The sequence below is a fragment of the Protopterus annectens genome, chromosome 1.part1, assembly GCF_019279795.1.
Source record: "Protopterus annectens isolate FY-2018-M chromosome 1.part1, PAN1.0, whole genome shotgun sequence".
Taxonomy (NCBI): domain Eukaryota; kingdom Metazoa; phylum Chordata; order Ceratodontiformes; family Protopteridae; genus Protopterus; species Protopterus annectens.
In genome coordinates this window covers 1,397,693,693-1,397,710,796 of record NC_056726.1, presented here as the reverse complement: position 1 = coordinate 1,397,710,796, position 17,104 = coordinate 1,397,693,693, and the positions used below count along the sequence as shown (strand labels likewise).

Below are 17,104 nucleotides of genomic sequence, written 5' to 3'. Positions count from 1 at the left end.
CGGAACCCTTTAAGGGGTATTTTATGAATGAGCTTTATGACGGTTCCTCCCTTTTTGGGAAGTCAGTACGAGACACTTCAGTTCAGAGTGAGAAGGATGGGAAGACACTGTCTGCTGTCAGGATCTGCTTTTCGGCCCCTCAATAAACGCAGAAATCTCAGCGCTATTCCCAGGACATTCAGGATTCTCCTTCCCCCATGCTGCCCTAGAGGCACAGGGGGTCCAAGAAATCAAGGGTCTTGCGAGCCTTTACTCGGAGAGACCAGCACATCAACCCTGAATGGTTGCCAAGCTGCTCGTCTCTGGAAGCAGTCAGGGGTCGACTATCGCTTTGCCTAAGAGTAGCAGTCCATCATGGAAGATCATTGGATGCTGCAAATTATATCTATAGGTTATTCAATCCCCTTTCTCACATCACCTCTTCCACCCAGACACCTTCCAGACGTCCCACCCGTGCAAAGGGAGGATGCAGCACTAGAAAATGCAAAGCTGCTAGAAATTCCCAAAAACCGCAAGCAACCAGGTACCATTGCACAAAGACCAGTAATCCACACTAGCACCTCTGTCAGGCGAAGCAATAAAGCCACGGATAAAATCTTCAGTGAATACTCGTTTATTTAGCAGATTCCAAAAGTTGCAGAACCACCAGCACTAACACAAAACACAAACATCTTAAAGTCTCCGTTTTCATTTGATACACTTCATCAGATGTGAGCCATCTGCGAGTCTCAAATTCCACTACAGCATTTTCAATACAGCATTGAAGATTTTATCCGTGGGTTTATTGCTTCGCTTGACAGAGGTGCTAGTGTGGATTACTAAAGCTGCTAGAATGTGAGTCATCCAACTCTTCCCCCCAGATCAGTCCAGTTTAGGCATTTATTCTAGGTTCTTTTTGGTGCCAAAGAAGGCGGGGGACTTAAGATCCATTCTGGATTTCTCCACCTTGAACCTGCCTGTGGCCAAGACGAAATTCCAAATGGTCACTCTCCTGTCTATCCTGTCCTTCTTGCAGAAGAATGATTGGATGTGCTCGATCAACCTTCAGGATGCATACTACCATATCAAAATGGACAGGCGCTCTCAGAGGTTCCTCCGCTTCCAACAGGGGGCCAATCACTGTCAGTTCAGAGCACTCTTCTTTGGTCTCACCACAGCCCCCAGGGTGTTCACCAAAGTGATGGCAGTGGTAGCGGTTCACCTGAGACTCCAGGGCATACATGTCTTTCCGTACCTGGACGATTGGCTACTCGCTACCCATTTCAGGCATCAGCTCAGTCAAGTGAGGGATTCCTTTCTTCTCTTAGCCCAGCAGTTGGGCAGTACTATCAACCTCAACAACTTGTCACTGGCCCCGGTTCAAGAGTTAGATTTCATTGGGGCTCGATTGGACACAATTCAAACCAAAGTCTTTTTTACCTCGGAGAGGATTCAGTCTCTGAAGCTGCATGTCCTTTGCATTCTTCAAGCTTAGTCACTGATAGAGGAGATGGTACTAAGGGAATTGGGATCCTTGAAAGCCACGATCAGTATCTTGCCTATGGCAAGTTTTCATATGCGGATTCTTCAATGGACCCTCACAGTCCAATGGTCCATGGTAGATCTCCCTTTGTCTCATCCTGTTCGAGTCTCTCGGGTGTGCAAGGACCATCTTCTGTGGTGGATTAATTCCCTGGACTTGGTTCGGGGTTGCTTCTTTCTTCCTCCTTTCCCTTCGGCCACTGTGACTACGGATGCATCCCTACTGGGGTGGGAGACACTGCTCGGGAAGGACAGTCCAAGGCATGTGGTCCCCCTACGAGACCAGATTGCATATCAATGTCCTGGAGATGAGGGTCGTGCTTCTAGCATTGCAGGCTCTCCATGTCCATCTTCCCCCAGGGAAGATTGCTATCCAGACCAACAATATGTCTGTAGTCTGGTACATCAACAAACAGGGGGGAACCAGGTCTTACCCTGTATGTCACAAAGCCATGAGAGTGTGGGAGTGGGCGATCTCCACTGGCTGGTTTCTGGTGGCAGCACACATTCCGGGGAGGTCCAACATTCTAGCGGACAGGCTCAGTAGGTCTTTTCTGATGCCTTACGATTGGTCTCTGAATCCTTCAGTTGCAAAACAGTTCTTTCTCAAGTGGGATCAACCTTACTGCGATCTCTTCATCTCTCCTTTCAACTCAAAATGCAGCTGAACCCTTCACCGGGGAAGCCCTCAGAGATGCTGTGATTCATGCTTGGCCCCCCAGTCTTTTGTATGCTTATCATCTCTTCCTCTCTTCCATTGCTTCCAAAATTCCTTCAGAAAGCTCACAGGCTCTGGAGATTAGTTATCTACATTGCCCCATTCTGGCCTCATCAGGTCTGGTTCCCTTCTCTGTGGTCTCATCTGGTGGCTCCACCATGGACATTGGATCCAGTTTTAGATCTTATTTCTCATCCGTCAGGGATTTCCCATCCAGACCTGGGCAGTCTGAAGCTCAAAGCTTGGCTGCTCCAGTTCCCATGATAGTCAGGACTCCTGGTTTATCTTCACCTGTCAAAAAGATCCTGGTGGTGGCTCATAAGTCTTCCACCAGAAAGGTGTACTCCAGCAAATGGAAAAGTTTTTCGATCTGGGCCTTGCGGCATTCCCTAGATCTCTTCACTCCCCCAGTTTCTGCTGTTTTGGAATTTTTAGCAGGGATTTTTCAGCAAGGTGCTAGTTCTTCTATGGTCAAGGTCCAATATGGAGCGATCTCTAATATTCATGTAGGTGATAATATGGCTTCCTGAGCATCCTCTAAGCTTTGCAAACCCTTCCTAAAAGGCACCTTTCTTCTTTGGCCCCCAGTGAAGGACCCATCGCTGCCATGGGATCTTACACTAGTTCTGCAAGCTCTAGTTTCATCCCCCTTTGAGCCTGCAGCCTCTGTGGATCTGCAGTTTCTGTCCTGGAAGACAGCCTTCTTGGTTGCTATTACTTCAGCCAAGAGAATTTCGGAGCTACAAACGTTGTCGGTCAAACACCCTTTTATGATTTTTCATAAGGATAGGGTATCCTTGCGTACTAACCCGTCCTTTCTTCCTAAGGTAGCTTCTGAGTCCAATATCAATCAGGTGATTAATCTCCCGTTTTTTTCCCCCAAATTTTGAAAACAAGGGAGAATATAAATTGCACTTGTTGGATCTGCACAGACAGTTACGTTTTTACCTGCACAGGACTAAATCCTTTTGCTACTCGGACCAGCTCTGCATTTCCTACTCTAAACCCTTTTTAGGCAAACCAATATCTAAGGTCACCATTGCTCGTTGGATTTCCCAGTGTATTATATTATTATTGTGTATTCTGTTAGGGGGTTTATCCCTGCCAGGTCATGTGAAGCCACATTCCACCAGATCTATGGCTGCTTCAGCGGCCTTTTGGTCCAGAGTTTCGTTAGTTGATATCTGCTCTGCGGCCACTTGGGCCTCATCTCATACCTTCATTTTACATTATACGTTGGATATCATATCCAGAAATAGGGCATCCTTTGGCTCTGCCATGCTCTGCAACATCCTTCCATGAGGGCCTCCCAGGTGTTTAGTGGCTGGAGACTCTGTCCCACAGGTTGAAGATCAAATGAAGACAACTTCAGATAAAGAAGTTATGTACTCACCATAATGTTCCATCTGAGTTGTTCTTCAATTGTCTTCAGCCGTCCCTCCCTCCTTCCCCCTGCCTTGTTTGGCCTGTGTGGTGGTCTGACGAGTAGAGAATGTGGTCACTTCCAAGGTGCCTCTTACTCTCTCCCTTTTTGCTTATACAGACGTGTAGTATAGGATAAGGTATTGGGTCGGGTGTGAAAGCTAAGTTGGGCAGCAAACTCGATCTGAAGGGAGGAAGGAGACAGGGGCATTATGGGTAGGGGAGGAGCTTTGAGCGTGGTTCAGATGCTGGATATGTGGCCAAGTCGGATCTGTGCTGGATCCGGAAACCCACAGGTTAGATGGAACGTCATGGTAAGTACATAACTTCTTTTTATGATCTACTTGGCATGTATAAATACATAGTATATATTACAAACTGGAAGTAGGAGTGATGTGAGAGCAGCATATTATAATTTGTCCTTCTCATAAAATGTAATTAAGTAACAGTTTTAAACTTATATTCTATATGGTGTCAGATTTTATAAGAAAATTTTTTTGCAAGTTTGCAAGTGAGTTAATTAAGACCATTTGCTAGAGGAAAAAAAAGTACTAGCTAGCTTGCTCACCTGGATTCTTACATACTTTATCATAAGGACTGGGATTTACTAATACAAAAACAAAAAAAAAACTAACTGTATATTATAACAGCATATATTTCCTAGCCTTTCTTCATCCACAGCTCCCTTATGGGAGAAGATGGCTCACAGGTTCACATATGGCAGAGAATCAAAGTTCTGAATGTCAAGAGGCTTTAGACCAGGGGTCTCAAACTCAGTTAACTACTGGTATGTACAAATCCTAGCACATCGCTTGATTAGAAAGGCCCCAGTAATTTTTAGCCAAGAAAATAAAAGACCTTAAATCCTTCAACTCTTCCAATAGATTGGTACAATTCTACTTATATACTGTAGTCTACCAGTTGCTCCGAGCTGCTCACTGACGGTGTTACATTTCTAGCCATGAAAGACACAATCCTGTTTGACCTCCTTTCTTTGGAAAACCACTGGCTGAACAAACACCTGTAGTGGTGATTTAAAGCTTCACCAGCAAATAAATAATACTCACTGGAGGGATAGGTTCCTAACTCAACATAGTCTTAATGATTGGATGGGGAGGTACACATTTACACCAGGGTTAGCATTTGCATCCATGCTTGATTTGGAAAATGAGCATTATTATGTGTTCATAAGTGTGGCATAAATGTTCATGTCTGTCTGCTTAACGGTGTATGTGGCTTGGCATCTTGTGGTCCATGTGACTGCTTGCAGGCAACAAGAAACTAATCAACAGTTTTTATTTTATTTACACTTTTTTCTTGTCACCGATCCCGATAATCCCACTATTTTCTTTACTTAAATTTCAGCAGATGCTAATTTTGTCAGTTGTGAGACAGAACTAATTACTGGTTTTCTAGGATAAATTCATGACATTATCTTTGTTCAGCAAAAGCATATTGCAAGCAGTTGACTGGAGTAGCTATAGGGGCAGTAATTATCCCCAGATGTACAAATATTATAATGGCAAATTGAGCAAGGACATTTGTGAATGTGCCACCTTATGAGGAAATACATTAACTTTTATTTGCAGCACAGTGTTGACTTGTTTAATATTTGGCTGCTTGGTGCCCAGTGAAGCCCATAATAACACAGGATGAAAGCAGTAGTCATGCTGTAGAAAACTGCAGTGCTCTCTTCACTGTTTGTGACTTGTGGATCAAGAAGGCTTGATGCATTCTTCAGTAAGTTTAGAAAATACTATAATATTTGATCTGATGATGCTAACTTCAGAGGCATGTGGAGGTATGTTGTTTACCCTGGAACTTTCAGACAGGACAATGTTTTATAGTTTTAAACAGGGCAATGAGTTAAGATATAGGAGAGAAAGGCTTATATTTTTCACTATGTCAATATGAAATTGAATCCAAACCATCTTGACATTGGACAGAGGACATTTGTTTACTTCTTAAGTTTCATTTGTTCATTATTCTCCATAATTTTTAAAAGTAGCAGTACAGTTAATTGCATGGAGCAAACTTGATCAAACTTATTCCATGTTGAGTAAACGTGGATGCACATCACGAAGCTTGTGTTCTAGCTTTATTGCATTTGTAATTAGCATGTACAAATCCCTTTATTATAACTATATATAAACATTTACATTATAGAGACAGGACATCATTTATGTGATGTGATGTTTTCAAAGTTATTTTAACACAGTAAATATATTTATTATAGCATGAGAGGATATGTTTATGAGCTTCTGAAACTACCTTCCAGTGAAGTAGGTTGGAAGCAGGAAGATTTTTACTGTTGACTTTACTAGCAGGTCTGATCAATTAGAAATTCATCTTGTTTTGTTTTTCACAGACAGTATTACATCAACATATATGCCTCCATCAGCAGCAGTCATTCCTCACATTTCTTCGATGTCAGCCTCAGGAGAACCTGTTCTAGTGCCTGACAATCTACTGAAAGCATGCAGTACCAGACCTGTTCTCTTTAAAGGTAAATGTCTATCTGTGCACTTGCTCATTTTTCACAGAAGTCATCATGGACATTTTATGAAACGTGCAGATCTGAATTCCTTGTTGGTATGTTATTCATAATGTTCATGTTTGTTGAATAATTTATCACCTACAGCTGAGTTAGGGAGGTCATTGATGGCAAAGAAGAGAAGGAGAATGATTCAGTTCATACCAGCTCTCATGCAAAGATAAAAAGGAGACAACAAAAAAGATTGCTGGATGTTATTACAGAGTTCTTTTTTTTCCTACCCTAAATAATCTTATACTTCAACCCTTTTATTGCAGTAGTTTATTTTAAACTCAAAACTCTGCATAAAAGACCCAGCAAAGCTGGAATCTTCACTATGTTCCATCTTAAACCTCCTGTAGTACGAGGCCCATGGGATGCATGCAAATGACCCTTTAAGGACATAACAGTGTTTCAGCTACATGACTGAAGTTACATGGTTTCTGAATGCCCATGATATTATTTTTACTTTTTAAGTCTTTATGGGTACATTGAGACAAATAAAGCTAAACCCCACTTGCTTTAAATGTTCATGTTTCAGCCTTTTTTGACCTTGTCAGTACAGTATGCTGTATAAAATGTAAATCAAGTAAATGCACAAATGGAAATATTTATGGAAGACCTAGTTATGCCAATGTTGGAGGAAGATGAGACTCAACAATTAATAGCTAAGATAGAAAGAGATTAGATTAAAATGGAGAGTCTCGAGGACCTGATGGCATTCCTTTGGAAGTTTGGAAGATAGGAGGGAAGAAAGTGATAAAGATCTGGAAGGTTTTGTTTTAATTTTTGTTAAAATCTGGCTCTGTTGTTGTTCAAAACCAGGATAACTATACCCTTAAAAATTTGGACAGGTACCTTTTCATTTCTTGTATCTCCTTACACTCCCTTGTTCACTTACTTCCTTACTTCTATCAAATTATCTTCCCTGACTTTCTCTCTAAATATACCATAAGCCTGTTTTCCATCATTTCATTTTGCAATTCCTGTTTGTATCAGACTAACTCAACTTTAATTTTTCTATAAACTGTCTAAAATTTCTGTAAATATAAAATGATTGTCATATAACTTGTATTGATTCTTAACCAATATTTTTATATTATGTCTAATTTGTTATAATTATTTAAACTGCAGATGTTTAAAGGTTTTGTAATAATTTGGAGCTTTTCTCTCTGGCCTCTGCTGAAAATGGGCTTCTACCCAGTCAGAATTTCTCTGTAATCAAATGTCAATAAATAATAGTATTTTTTTTAAAAAGAGGTGGGGGTACCAGTATCTTAGAAGAAAGCTGTGGTCGGCTGTATTACCCAAAGAGGGTAAAGACCCTTCACACCCATCTTCATATAGACCACTTCAATGTTAAACCAATGATTATATAGGATTTATGCCTACAAGACAATAATTATTATAATTATTATAAAATAAGGCCACGATTGATATGGATCAATAGGGTTTTGTGGAGGGGAGCCAAATATTTGACAACATTAATACACAACGATGCTCCAGATGGAAGCAGGGTGTAAGAAAATGCAACTATTCTTGGTGGATCTTGATAAAGAGAAGGCATTCAATAGAGTTAACAGGATTTTATGAGTAGAGCAATGGCAGCATTTATGTTTCTTGATAAAATAATAGGGTTAATTAGAAGGATATGTGAAGGGTTGGAGTCAAGGTGGGTGGATTTCTCCATGATAAGCTGCGTTTCTACAAAGGAACAAGGCAGGAGTTCATCTTTCTCCTTCATTTGCTTTATATTTGGAGCCTTTAGCAATGCAAACAAGGGACTCACAATTGCAAGGATATAACTGATATGGTAATCAAACAAAGCTAGTTTTATTCACAGATGACATAATGTTGTACTTGATAAATCCATAACAAAACACATTTTGGGGTTGTGCAACATTTTGAAGCAGCTTTACATCTTTTCAGGATGTGAAATAAATGAAGATAAAATAAAGACTATAGTAAGAAACTATGTACTGACACATGAATTGGTAGAGCAATACCAATTACTGGGACATGATAAGACGAAGTGTTTAGGTGCATGGATTAAAAATTATTTTATTATGGAAGGTAATAGTATGTGGGAAGAGGCTAAACAAATGATAATAGAAAAAACTGAAAATCTGGAAGTTCTTTGTGTGGATGATAAGATACAAGCAGTGAAATGTTTCTAGTCCCTTCAGTTTTATGTACAAGTCGTGCTTCTTTTTATCATCAGAGGAGAAGTTGTAAGTCTTAATTAATAAAAGAGTTGAAGTAATGTGTTAGGAAGTGAAAGAGGGCAACAGTTAAGTGGGATGAGTTAATTCTCCCCAGGGAGCAACCTAGTTTAGGAGTATCTGATTTGAAGGGATATTTTAGAATTAGACAGTTAAGGCTCATACAGATGACACAAACAGAAGTTTACAAGTCAAAGTGGAATAGGATGGTAGTGAAACGGGGAAGTTTGAGAGTTAAGGAGAGAATAGGATTTTGGCTGCAGGTCCTTAGGAAGAATAACATAAACCATACAGAATATTATATTCGTAAAGTAGCAGAATGTATTCTAAGAACTAAGCCAACACAGGAATGGAGTAAGGAGATTTTACCAGTAGGAAGGGCTGCAAGTATGGGTACAGAAAGTAGGCAAGATGGAGATAGACTTTACTGGAGAAAATTAGCAAAGGAACCAAAGGTGTTCATCAAGTTTCACTTTTGCAGTAATAACTTCTTGGGATTTCCTGCCATGTAAGTTCTTTGCAGGACAAAATACCAGAGATTTGTTCTCCTCCTCCAGGCCCACTGGATCCCCTTCTTGTCTTATGTCAGAACATTGGGGTGTAAAGGATCATCAGCTGGTGACATTTCTTCAGCTGTTTCTTGTTCTCAAAGTCCAGTGCAGTCTTTGCCAGTGCACTGGTTGGCCCTAAGCCAGAGCTAGAGCACCAATAGCTAAGTTTGTTTAGAGTGTGGAAAGCATAGTCCTCACTGGAAATTCCAGTCTTTGCATTTTGTTTTTTTGCCTGGTCCTGGAGCATGATGTGCTCAATTGTATCCAATGTGCTTATTTTAATTCTAGGACTAGTAAGTGTAGGTTTGAGTCTCTCCTGAAATTCGTAGAGAAAAAGAGCATCGGTGGCTCTTGTGTGCCATGGTGTCACCCAGTCATGAGGAGTCACATCTCTATCAAAAATGGAAGACGTGTCTGAAGACAGAGTGACAGATACCAGTGTTCTAATTTCTGATAGTCTGACTAGGCTAATAATTGTCAAAGGGTGTGAGATGCCTTTGCTGCCCCCTGATGACAGAGCGTGTGGCCAGAACCTCTGGTGAGACCCATGTGGAGCCCAACATGTTACTGGCGTCCTCAGCACCCACTCATGTCGAAGTAGTAGGGCATCAGATGGGAGTGAAGCTGCTTCACAGGCACTGGCTTCCATCTCCCATTCCAGACCTACTGATGCAGTAGGTGGAATCCCCAGAGGACAGAGGAGACTTTAGCAGACTGGATACATGTTGTGGCTGCCCACCCACAACCTGGTTGATGTTAGCCAATGACATATCCAAGTCCAGGGCAAACAATAAACTCAAGAAGACTGCTTGTAGCTTACCTCAGCTTAGGTTTCCTTGAACTCAACCCACTCAGACCTAGCTGCAGGACTTTGTCAGGATAGCCAAGGATTTCATTTATTTTATGAAATCAAGACAGCTGGGCCTTGGCAGGACCCCAACCCAAGGAACATCTCCTGCAGAAATAAAAATATATTTTCCTCCTCAGGAGTATTCAAATTCCTATGACTCAGATGAGGATGAGCGGGCATATGTGGACCAGATTTCTTCAGTGTCATATGCCTACTCTGAGTCATATGAAATCCGTGACACAGCTCCACAACCTGGTCCAAATGACATTGAAAATGGAGAGGGGTAGAGGATAAACCTCTGTAAAAAGAGTTGTTGGAACCGTACAACGCCTGTTACCAGATTGCCAAACACTCTTTATATTTCTATGTTGGCAAGGCCCTCCATAAGATGAGAGAGTCTTTCAAATGGGAGGGTCAGGACTGCTTTCAGTGTAGGAGAAAAACAAGAGAGTTTCTTAGGCTTCCTGTGTATAAACCTTGGTAATTTCCTCCACTTCTAGAGGTGATGGATGATGTCATTTAGGATACCTCCCTGAAGCCTGACTTCAAGTCCTCTGGCCCCAAGAAGCATGATCATTTTTACAGGGTCCTGGATTCACATAGACATCTTTTCAAAAACCCTGTGTCTGATCCTGAGGTGGTTTCCTCAGGACCCAAGGGATCCTAAGGCAGGCACTGCTAAAATTCCTCTTCCCATTGACAAAGAGGATAGAACCGTGGAAAGATTTAGGAAGAAAGTGTACATGTCAGCCACCCTGGCCATGAAAATTTTAATTGATGGTTTCATATGGTAGAATTCCAGGAATCTCTCCTGGTCCAAGTGAAACTGAAGTTGGCGGGAGTAGAGGATAAATCCCTCCACAAAGAGTTGTTGGAGCCTTGCAACACCTGTTACCATATTGCCAAACACTCTTTACATTGTGTCTTTGATCCACTACAAACATCTAGTAGGGCAACTGCTTTATGGTTTCTAACCAAAAGACATGCTTGGTTAAGGGAGTAGTCATTGGCTGATCATGTTAAAATTGGAATTCTTGACGCACCCACCTGTAGGTAAGGATTTTCTGTTTGGAACCAAGCCTGAAAGTGTATTTAAATGGCTGGAGGACATGTCTTCACAAACTGTTGAAGACTTTTAACAAAGTGCAGCCTTTGAGGCTCAGTAGGGATTACCCCACAAAGTCCTGGTCATTTCCTGCTTTACAATCATAGGTTCAATAAGCAATCCATTGGTTTCCCAGTGTACCTTGTGTATCTGTTAGGAGGGGTATGTTAGTTTGGAGGTGACTAAGGGCTTTGTGGGGGGTATGTTAGTTAGGTAATATTTTACTTACTGTCTACCCCAGTCCATTAGAGACAGTGGGGCCAGACTGGGGGTGAATTTATTATTACCTATCCAGTAGTCAAGATTATTTTTGAAAAGGGTCAGGTATGAACTTTGCTTCACATGGATGGGGAGCCTATTCCATAGCATGGGGATCCTTTGAGAGCTAGCCAGCGCGTTCTATTTATGTCGCAGGCAAAGTTTCAGTCCTTGGATCTAGTGTTTCTAGTGTTGTTCATTTTGCATATATGCAAAAGATCCATCAGGGCTGGATCTGAGGATGCCTTATATGCCTGGCATAGCATAGATTGCCTCTCAGTAACCTTTAGGAGACTTGAATATAGAGCTAGGACCTTAAGGGGATCTGTGTAGGACAGTGTGTTAATACCCTGGATTCTCCTGATGAGGAAACCCTGTGAGCATTCCAACGTTTGCAAATACCTGCTCAGGTACATGCCGAAGGGGGCATTTTCTTCAATGATGGGTCTGATAAGGGCTGACTAAAGTGGTAATGTAACTTCCTTGGATCTGGATGCCATACCCTTACTTATAAGTTGGGGAGCATAGAATGGCTTTCTTACTGTCTTGGCTACGTGTTGGTTGAAGGGGGTTAGGGGTTGGCATTATGGTTAAGGTGTTTACCTTGTAACATAAGGCACAAGGTTTGATTCTCAACTTTGGGAAGGATGGCTAGGCTTAAAAGGGCCCCCCAAGGTCATTAGCATAATTACGTATGATCCTGTGCACCTATGAATGCAAGTTTACAATCTACATATGTCCCCAGATCCGTAATTACCAGGTCAGCTCTTATGGATGTTTTATGGATGGAGTAATTGGCTTGTGCGGATGTTTTCCTAAAGGATGCTATAATGAATTTCTTGGTGTCCAGTTTTAAACCATGGGTTTGGCACCAGTCATTTGTCTGTCTTAGGCCTTCTTGCAAGATGTTAGTTTTGTGGGAGGAATCTATGATAGCTCCCAATTTACAGTGATCTTTGAATTTGGTGATCCAGAGCCCTTGGCACTAGCTTTGACTTCCAAGAAGTAGATGCAAGATAGGAGCAGGCCAAGCATGGATCCTTGGGGTACTCCACTGGTGACCAGTCTCTTGGTGGGGTGGGCTTACCAATCCTGACTGCTTGAGCCCTATCTGTGAGCCAGCTGACAATCCAGTGAGTTATGCAGGAATGTATGCCTAGTTCATTTAATTTGTCAGTAGTACCTGAGTGAAGGCTCACACTTTTAGCCTAGCAAAGACTTGGTTCAGATTTGCGGGACCTATTCTATTTTTACAGTTTTGGAGCACTAATCCAGCTTTTCTGCATAAAAAGAGGGCCTCCCCTTACACTCTAGTGAGAGTATAGTGTAGCTAAGGACCTGTCTGACTGGTGATTGTTGGCTCAGGCCACAGTGTGGTGTGCTTCTGTTGGTTAGAGTGTTTGAAATCAGTTTAATTTCATTTACCAGAGCTGCACAGAGGTTAGCAAGAAGCAATCCATCTCCTGTGTTATCTGAATCATCCATCCACTGCCTGCTGCTGAAAAGTATCATTTTTACTTGATGTATGCACTTCTTGCATTCTATTTTATTGTGCGCTGTTATTGTTGAACTGCATTTTACTGTATTTTTGCTAGTTATTTATTTGTTATTATTTTAGGGAGACCAGTTGGCATAATGGTTAAGGTCTTCACCTCCCATGTACAAGATACAAGGGTTCAAGGCTGACCTCTGACCAATGCCTGTTCGTTGTTTGCTTGTTCTCCCTGTGTCTCTGTGGAGTTCCGCCCACCTCTGAAAAACATGCTGAGTTTTTTCATCTCAGAACTCACCAATGAATGGAGCTGTGGGCAGCAGCACAGACTCTACACGGTGCCTTATGGGGAAAAAGTTGTACAGACCAACCGCTTTGGACATACACTGTGGTGCGTAGTATCCTCAAGATAGGAGAACACCGATCACAGACTGCTTACCTTGGCAGGGCTAGCCACTTGATGGTATAAAAAATATGGCTCTAGCTGATTCGGTCATGTTGACTAATTTCGACAAAATGGGCATAGATAGTTAGCGGTGATAAGTGGGTTATGGATCCGCCCTACTCCGACCTATGCCAAGGACTGGTGTTAATGGTGGGAGGAGTGTATGTGCCCCTGTTGGCCAGTGTGTGCCCACCATAAAGCCCAGCAGCCCTGGGTCAATAAGCTACTGGTCAGCTGGTGTCTGATGCCCAGCCTGGGTTACCTGGGATAGCTCTGTTGAGCGAAAGCTGGATGTAAAACCAATCAACCTGGCAAACATGAACTGAGAAATGTCAAACTTAATGTAGGTTCACTAACAGGATGCAGCTTGGAAGTGGATGACATGATGATACAGAGGAGGCTGGACATTCTGTGTATTCAAGAGACAAAATGGAAGGGCAGTGCAGCAAAACCACTTAGCTTGGAATAAAGAGTCTACTACTCAGGATGGGGACAAGCTAGAAATGGTACTGGACTTGTGGTGGGAGAGAGGCTTCAGTAGGCAGTAGGTGATATCATCAGAATTAATGACAGACTCATGATAGTCAGACTCCAGTGTAATGACAGGGCAGTATTCATAAACTCAACCTATGTCCCACACCATGGTTGTGATAGTGAGGAAAAGAGTGCATTCAGACAGCAGATGCTGGACTTACTAGATAAAGCAGGACAACATGTTCAAATCACCATAGGTAAAATCCAGTATCACTTCCTTGCCAGCTGAATGTCCCCCTGTATGACCCAGGAAACCTATACCATGTATTAAAACTTATTAGAAACACTAACATCCAACCCAATACCATATTCATGGGCAACTGGGAATCCTATACAACACCAAATGTACAGGCACAGAGACTCTTGGATTTGTAAAAACAAACTCCCTGAACCAGATAGTCAGTACACCAACTAGGGGGTAGCCATACTGGATCTGGTCCTCACTAGTGTGGGAGAGTGCTGCACACCCCCCTACTGTAATATCCTCCCTGTAAGGTCAGACTATAAAGTTGTCTTCTTTGATGTAAAATAAAACCCAGACCCCCCAGCTAAACCTGGAATATTCAGGAACTACTCTAATGCTAACCTCTTGCTATTAAGTGATAACCTGGCAAAATTTCAAGCCACCATAAACCCTGAGAACACTACTGCCTATGCAGAACTGTTCACAGAAGCCCTGTACAAGCATGTTAATAGCCACATAGAGGATTATCATGGAAATGATCAGTAGTGATATAGTAAACCTCCAGACATTGGACCCAACCCAGTTTGGTTTCGTCAAAGGCAGATCATGCCTACTCAACCTGGTGGCTTCTTTGAGAAGGTTACCAAAGCAATGGATGAGGGCAAAGTGGTTCACACTGCTTACCTTGATCTGGCCAAGGCATTTGACACAATACCCGACTCGGGCATTGTTGACAAACCCAAGAGGTTAGGTACAAAGTCATATGTCACCTGGTGGTTAGCCAACCCAGGAAGTTAAAACTGGGGTGTCCACCTCTACAAAGAGGCCAGTGGCAAGTGAAATCCCTCAGGGATCAGTCCTTGGATCGCTCCTTTTTGGCATTTACTTCTCTGAAGTCAAGGCCAATGTCACTATTCTCTGGCTGACTAAATTTGCTGATGATTGCAGATTAGGAGCTGTCATTGAATCCCACACTGACACAAATGTTCTTCAGGAGGGGCTGACCCAGACAAACAACTGGTGTCAGAGTCATGGACTAAAACTAAATGCCAAGAAATGCATAATAGTATCCTTCAGGATGTCATCCACCCCTGGTAACTTTCATATTGACAACACACCCCTTAGAGTTGACCCAGTAGTCAGGGACTTAGGGATTCACATAGATAGTAATCTAGCCTTTGACCATCATATGTCTATAGTAGTGTGGAAATCATTCTATGTTGCGCAATTTATAAACAAAGGTATGACATCCAAGCCCAAGGAAGTCATTGTTCCACTGTGTTCAGCATTCATCAGACCTGTCATTGAGTACAATGCCCCCTTTGGTATGTACCTAACCAGACATATCCAGCAATTTAAATGTCCATAGAGGTTCCTCACTAAAATAATACAGGGCTTGAGTAGAATGTTGCATGTAGAACACCTCAAGGCTCTATCCCTGTATTCTATCACCTACAGGCTTTTGAGAGAGATCTGTGCCTGACATACAGGGCACTGTCAAACCCCACTCTGATGGACCTCCTACATATCCGCAAAACAAACCGCACCAGAATTACCCATTCTAAAGATTTAAACTTTGCCTGCGATATAAATGGGACCTGCTGGAGAGACAGGTATGTATCCCAGAGATTACCCCATCTCTGGAACAGGCTCCCCATCCATGTGAGGCAGAGTTCCTCCCTAACCCAATTCAAGTGCATCCTGGACAATTGGATGGAGAACAGGAAATTCATCCCTGGTTTGGCACCTGTGTCTCTAATGGACACAGAAAATCTGTAAATGGTTCATCTCCCAGGCACTAGCTTGTAAATGTTTCATCTCCCAAGCCCTTGCCTACACTTATCAAGGTTATCAGAACTTGTCAGAGATTTGGGATGGATGGCTAGGCTTAAAAAGGCCCTTGTGGTCCTTAGCCTAGTAAACACCTATGAACATGAATTGGTGTTGATAATGGGTGACTTGAATGCACATATCGGGACAGAAAGAAATGGATATGAGGACTGCCTGAGTCCACATGGGTCGGGCAACAGGAATAAAGAAGGAGAAGCCATTCTAGACTTCTGTCTGACAAATGGCTTGATAGTAGCTGACACGTAGTTCAGAAAGAGAGAGAGTCACAAGATCACATACAAGAGTAGCCAACATGCAACTCAGGTAGATTTCCTTCTAGTAAGGAAAAGGAACTGGTATAGAATCCATGATGGCAAAGTCATCCCCAGTGAAACAGTTGGGCTACAGCATAAACAACTAGTTGCTACAAACAGTGATCAGAGAAGGCTCTAAGGTCAACAGAAACCAGGCTGAAGACCTGGACGTTGACTGGAGAGAAAGTACAACAGTTCAAGGAATTACTCAGGGCTCTAGCACCCCAAAAAGAGGAAGAAATAGGTGGAGTTGAAGAAGAATAGAAGCACCTCAGAACAGCATGTGTTAGGATTACAGAACAGATATGTGGCCGAACCAGGTATGGAAATAAGGTACATAAAGAAAGCTGGTGGTGGAATGCAGAAGTCCAAGACGTGATCAAAAGAAAGAAGGAGTGCAGGAAAAAATGGGAGATAGAAAAGAACAACCAGACTAGGAGGAAATACTGGCTAGCTAACAAAGAAGCTAAGAAAGGAGTTGCAGTAGCAAAGAATAGGGCATCAAGGAAGTCTACCAACTTCTGGAAAGTCACTCAGTAGGTGGTGCAAAGAAACTATATCAGGTTGCAAGGCAAAGACAGAAAGATAAAGAAGATAATCAGACACCCTTCATAAGGGATGCCAACAACAACCTGCTCATCAGTTCACAGGACATCAGAGGCAGATAAAAGGAGTATTTCCAGCAGCTTCTGAATGAAGGAAACCCCACAGAAGCTGTACTGCCCCATCATAGGGGCTGCAGGCAACTGGCATAGAGTCTAAGGTGTAGTCTATGACAGAAGAATGCCAAAGAAGCTGAAAAGTAAGACAGTGGTGCAGTAAACACAGAGCAGATGAAGAAGCTAGAGGTGATTGAAATGAAGTGCCTGAGAATGGTGGTAGGATGCACACTATGGGACAGATGAAGAAATGAGGGCATAAGAGCAGAAGCCAAAGTAGCTCCAATTGCAGAAAAAATGAAAGAGAATAGTTTTAGGTGGTTCAGACACATGTGCAGAAAAGCAGAAGACAATCAATCTGGTGAAGAAAATTTGGGACAGACAGGAAGAAGGTAAGAGGAAACTAAGATGTCTAACAAAGAGGTAGATGGACTGTGTGAAAGATCTGCGACAGTCAGGCATGAGT

The 17,104-nt window shown here is 42.4% G+C and overlaps 1 protein-coding gene across 1 annotated transcript in view; it reads left to right on the top strand.

Moving 5' to 3' along the window:
* The window catches only part of GREB1 (growth regulating estrogen receptor binding 1), a 3,935,532-nt gene that overhangs the window by 1,964,068 nt on the left and 1,954,360 nt on the right, over positions 1-17,104 (top strand). The window contains exon 9 of the mRNA XM_044082225.1: positions 6,030-6,167. Coding sequence (XP_043938160.1) covers positions 6,030-6,167 — 138 coding nt within the window. The remainder of the gene's footprint in view (positions 1-6,029; positions 6,168-17,104) is intronic.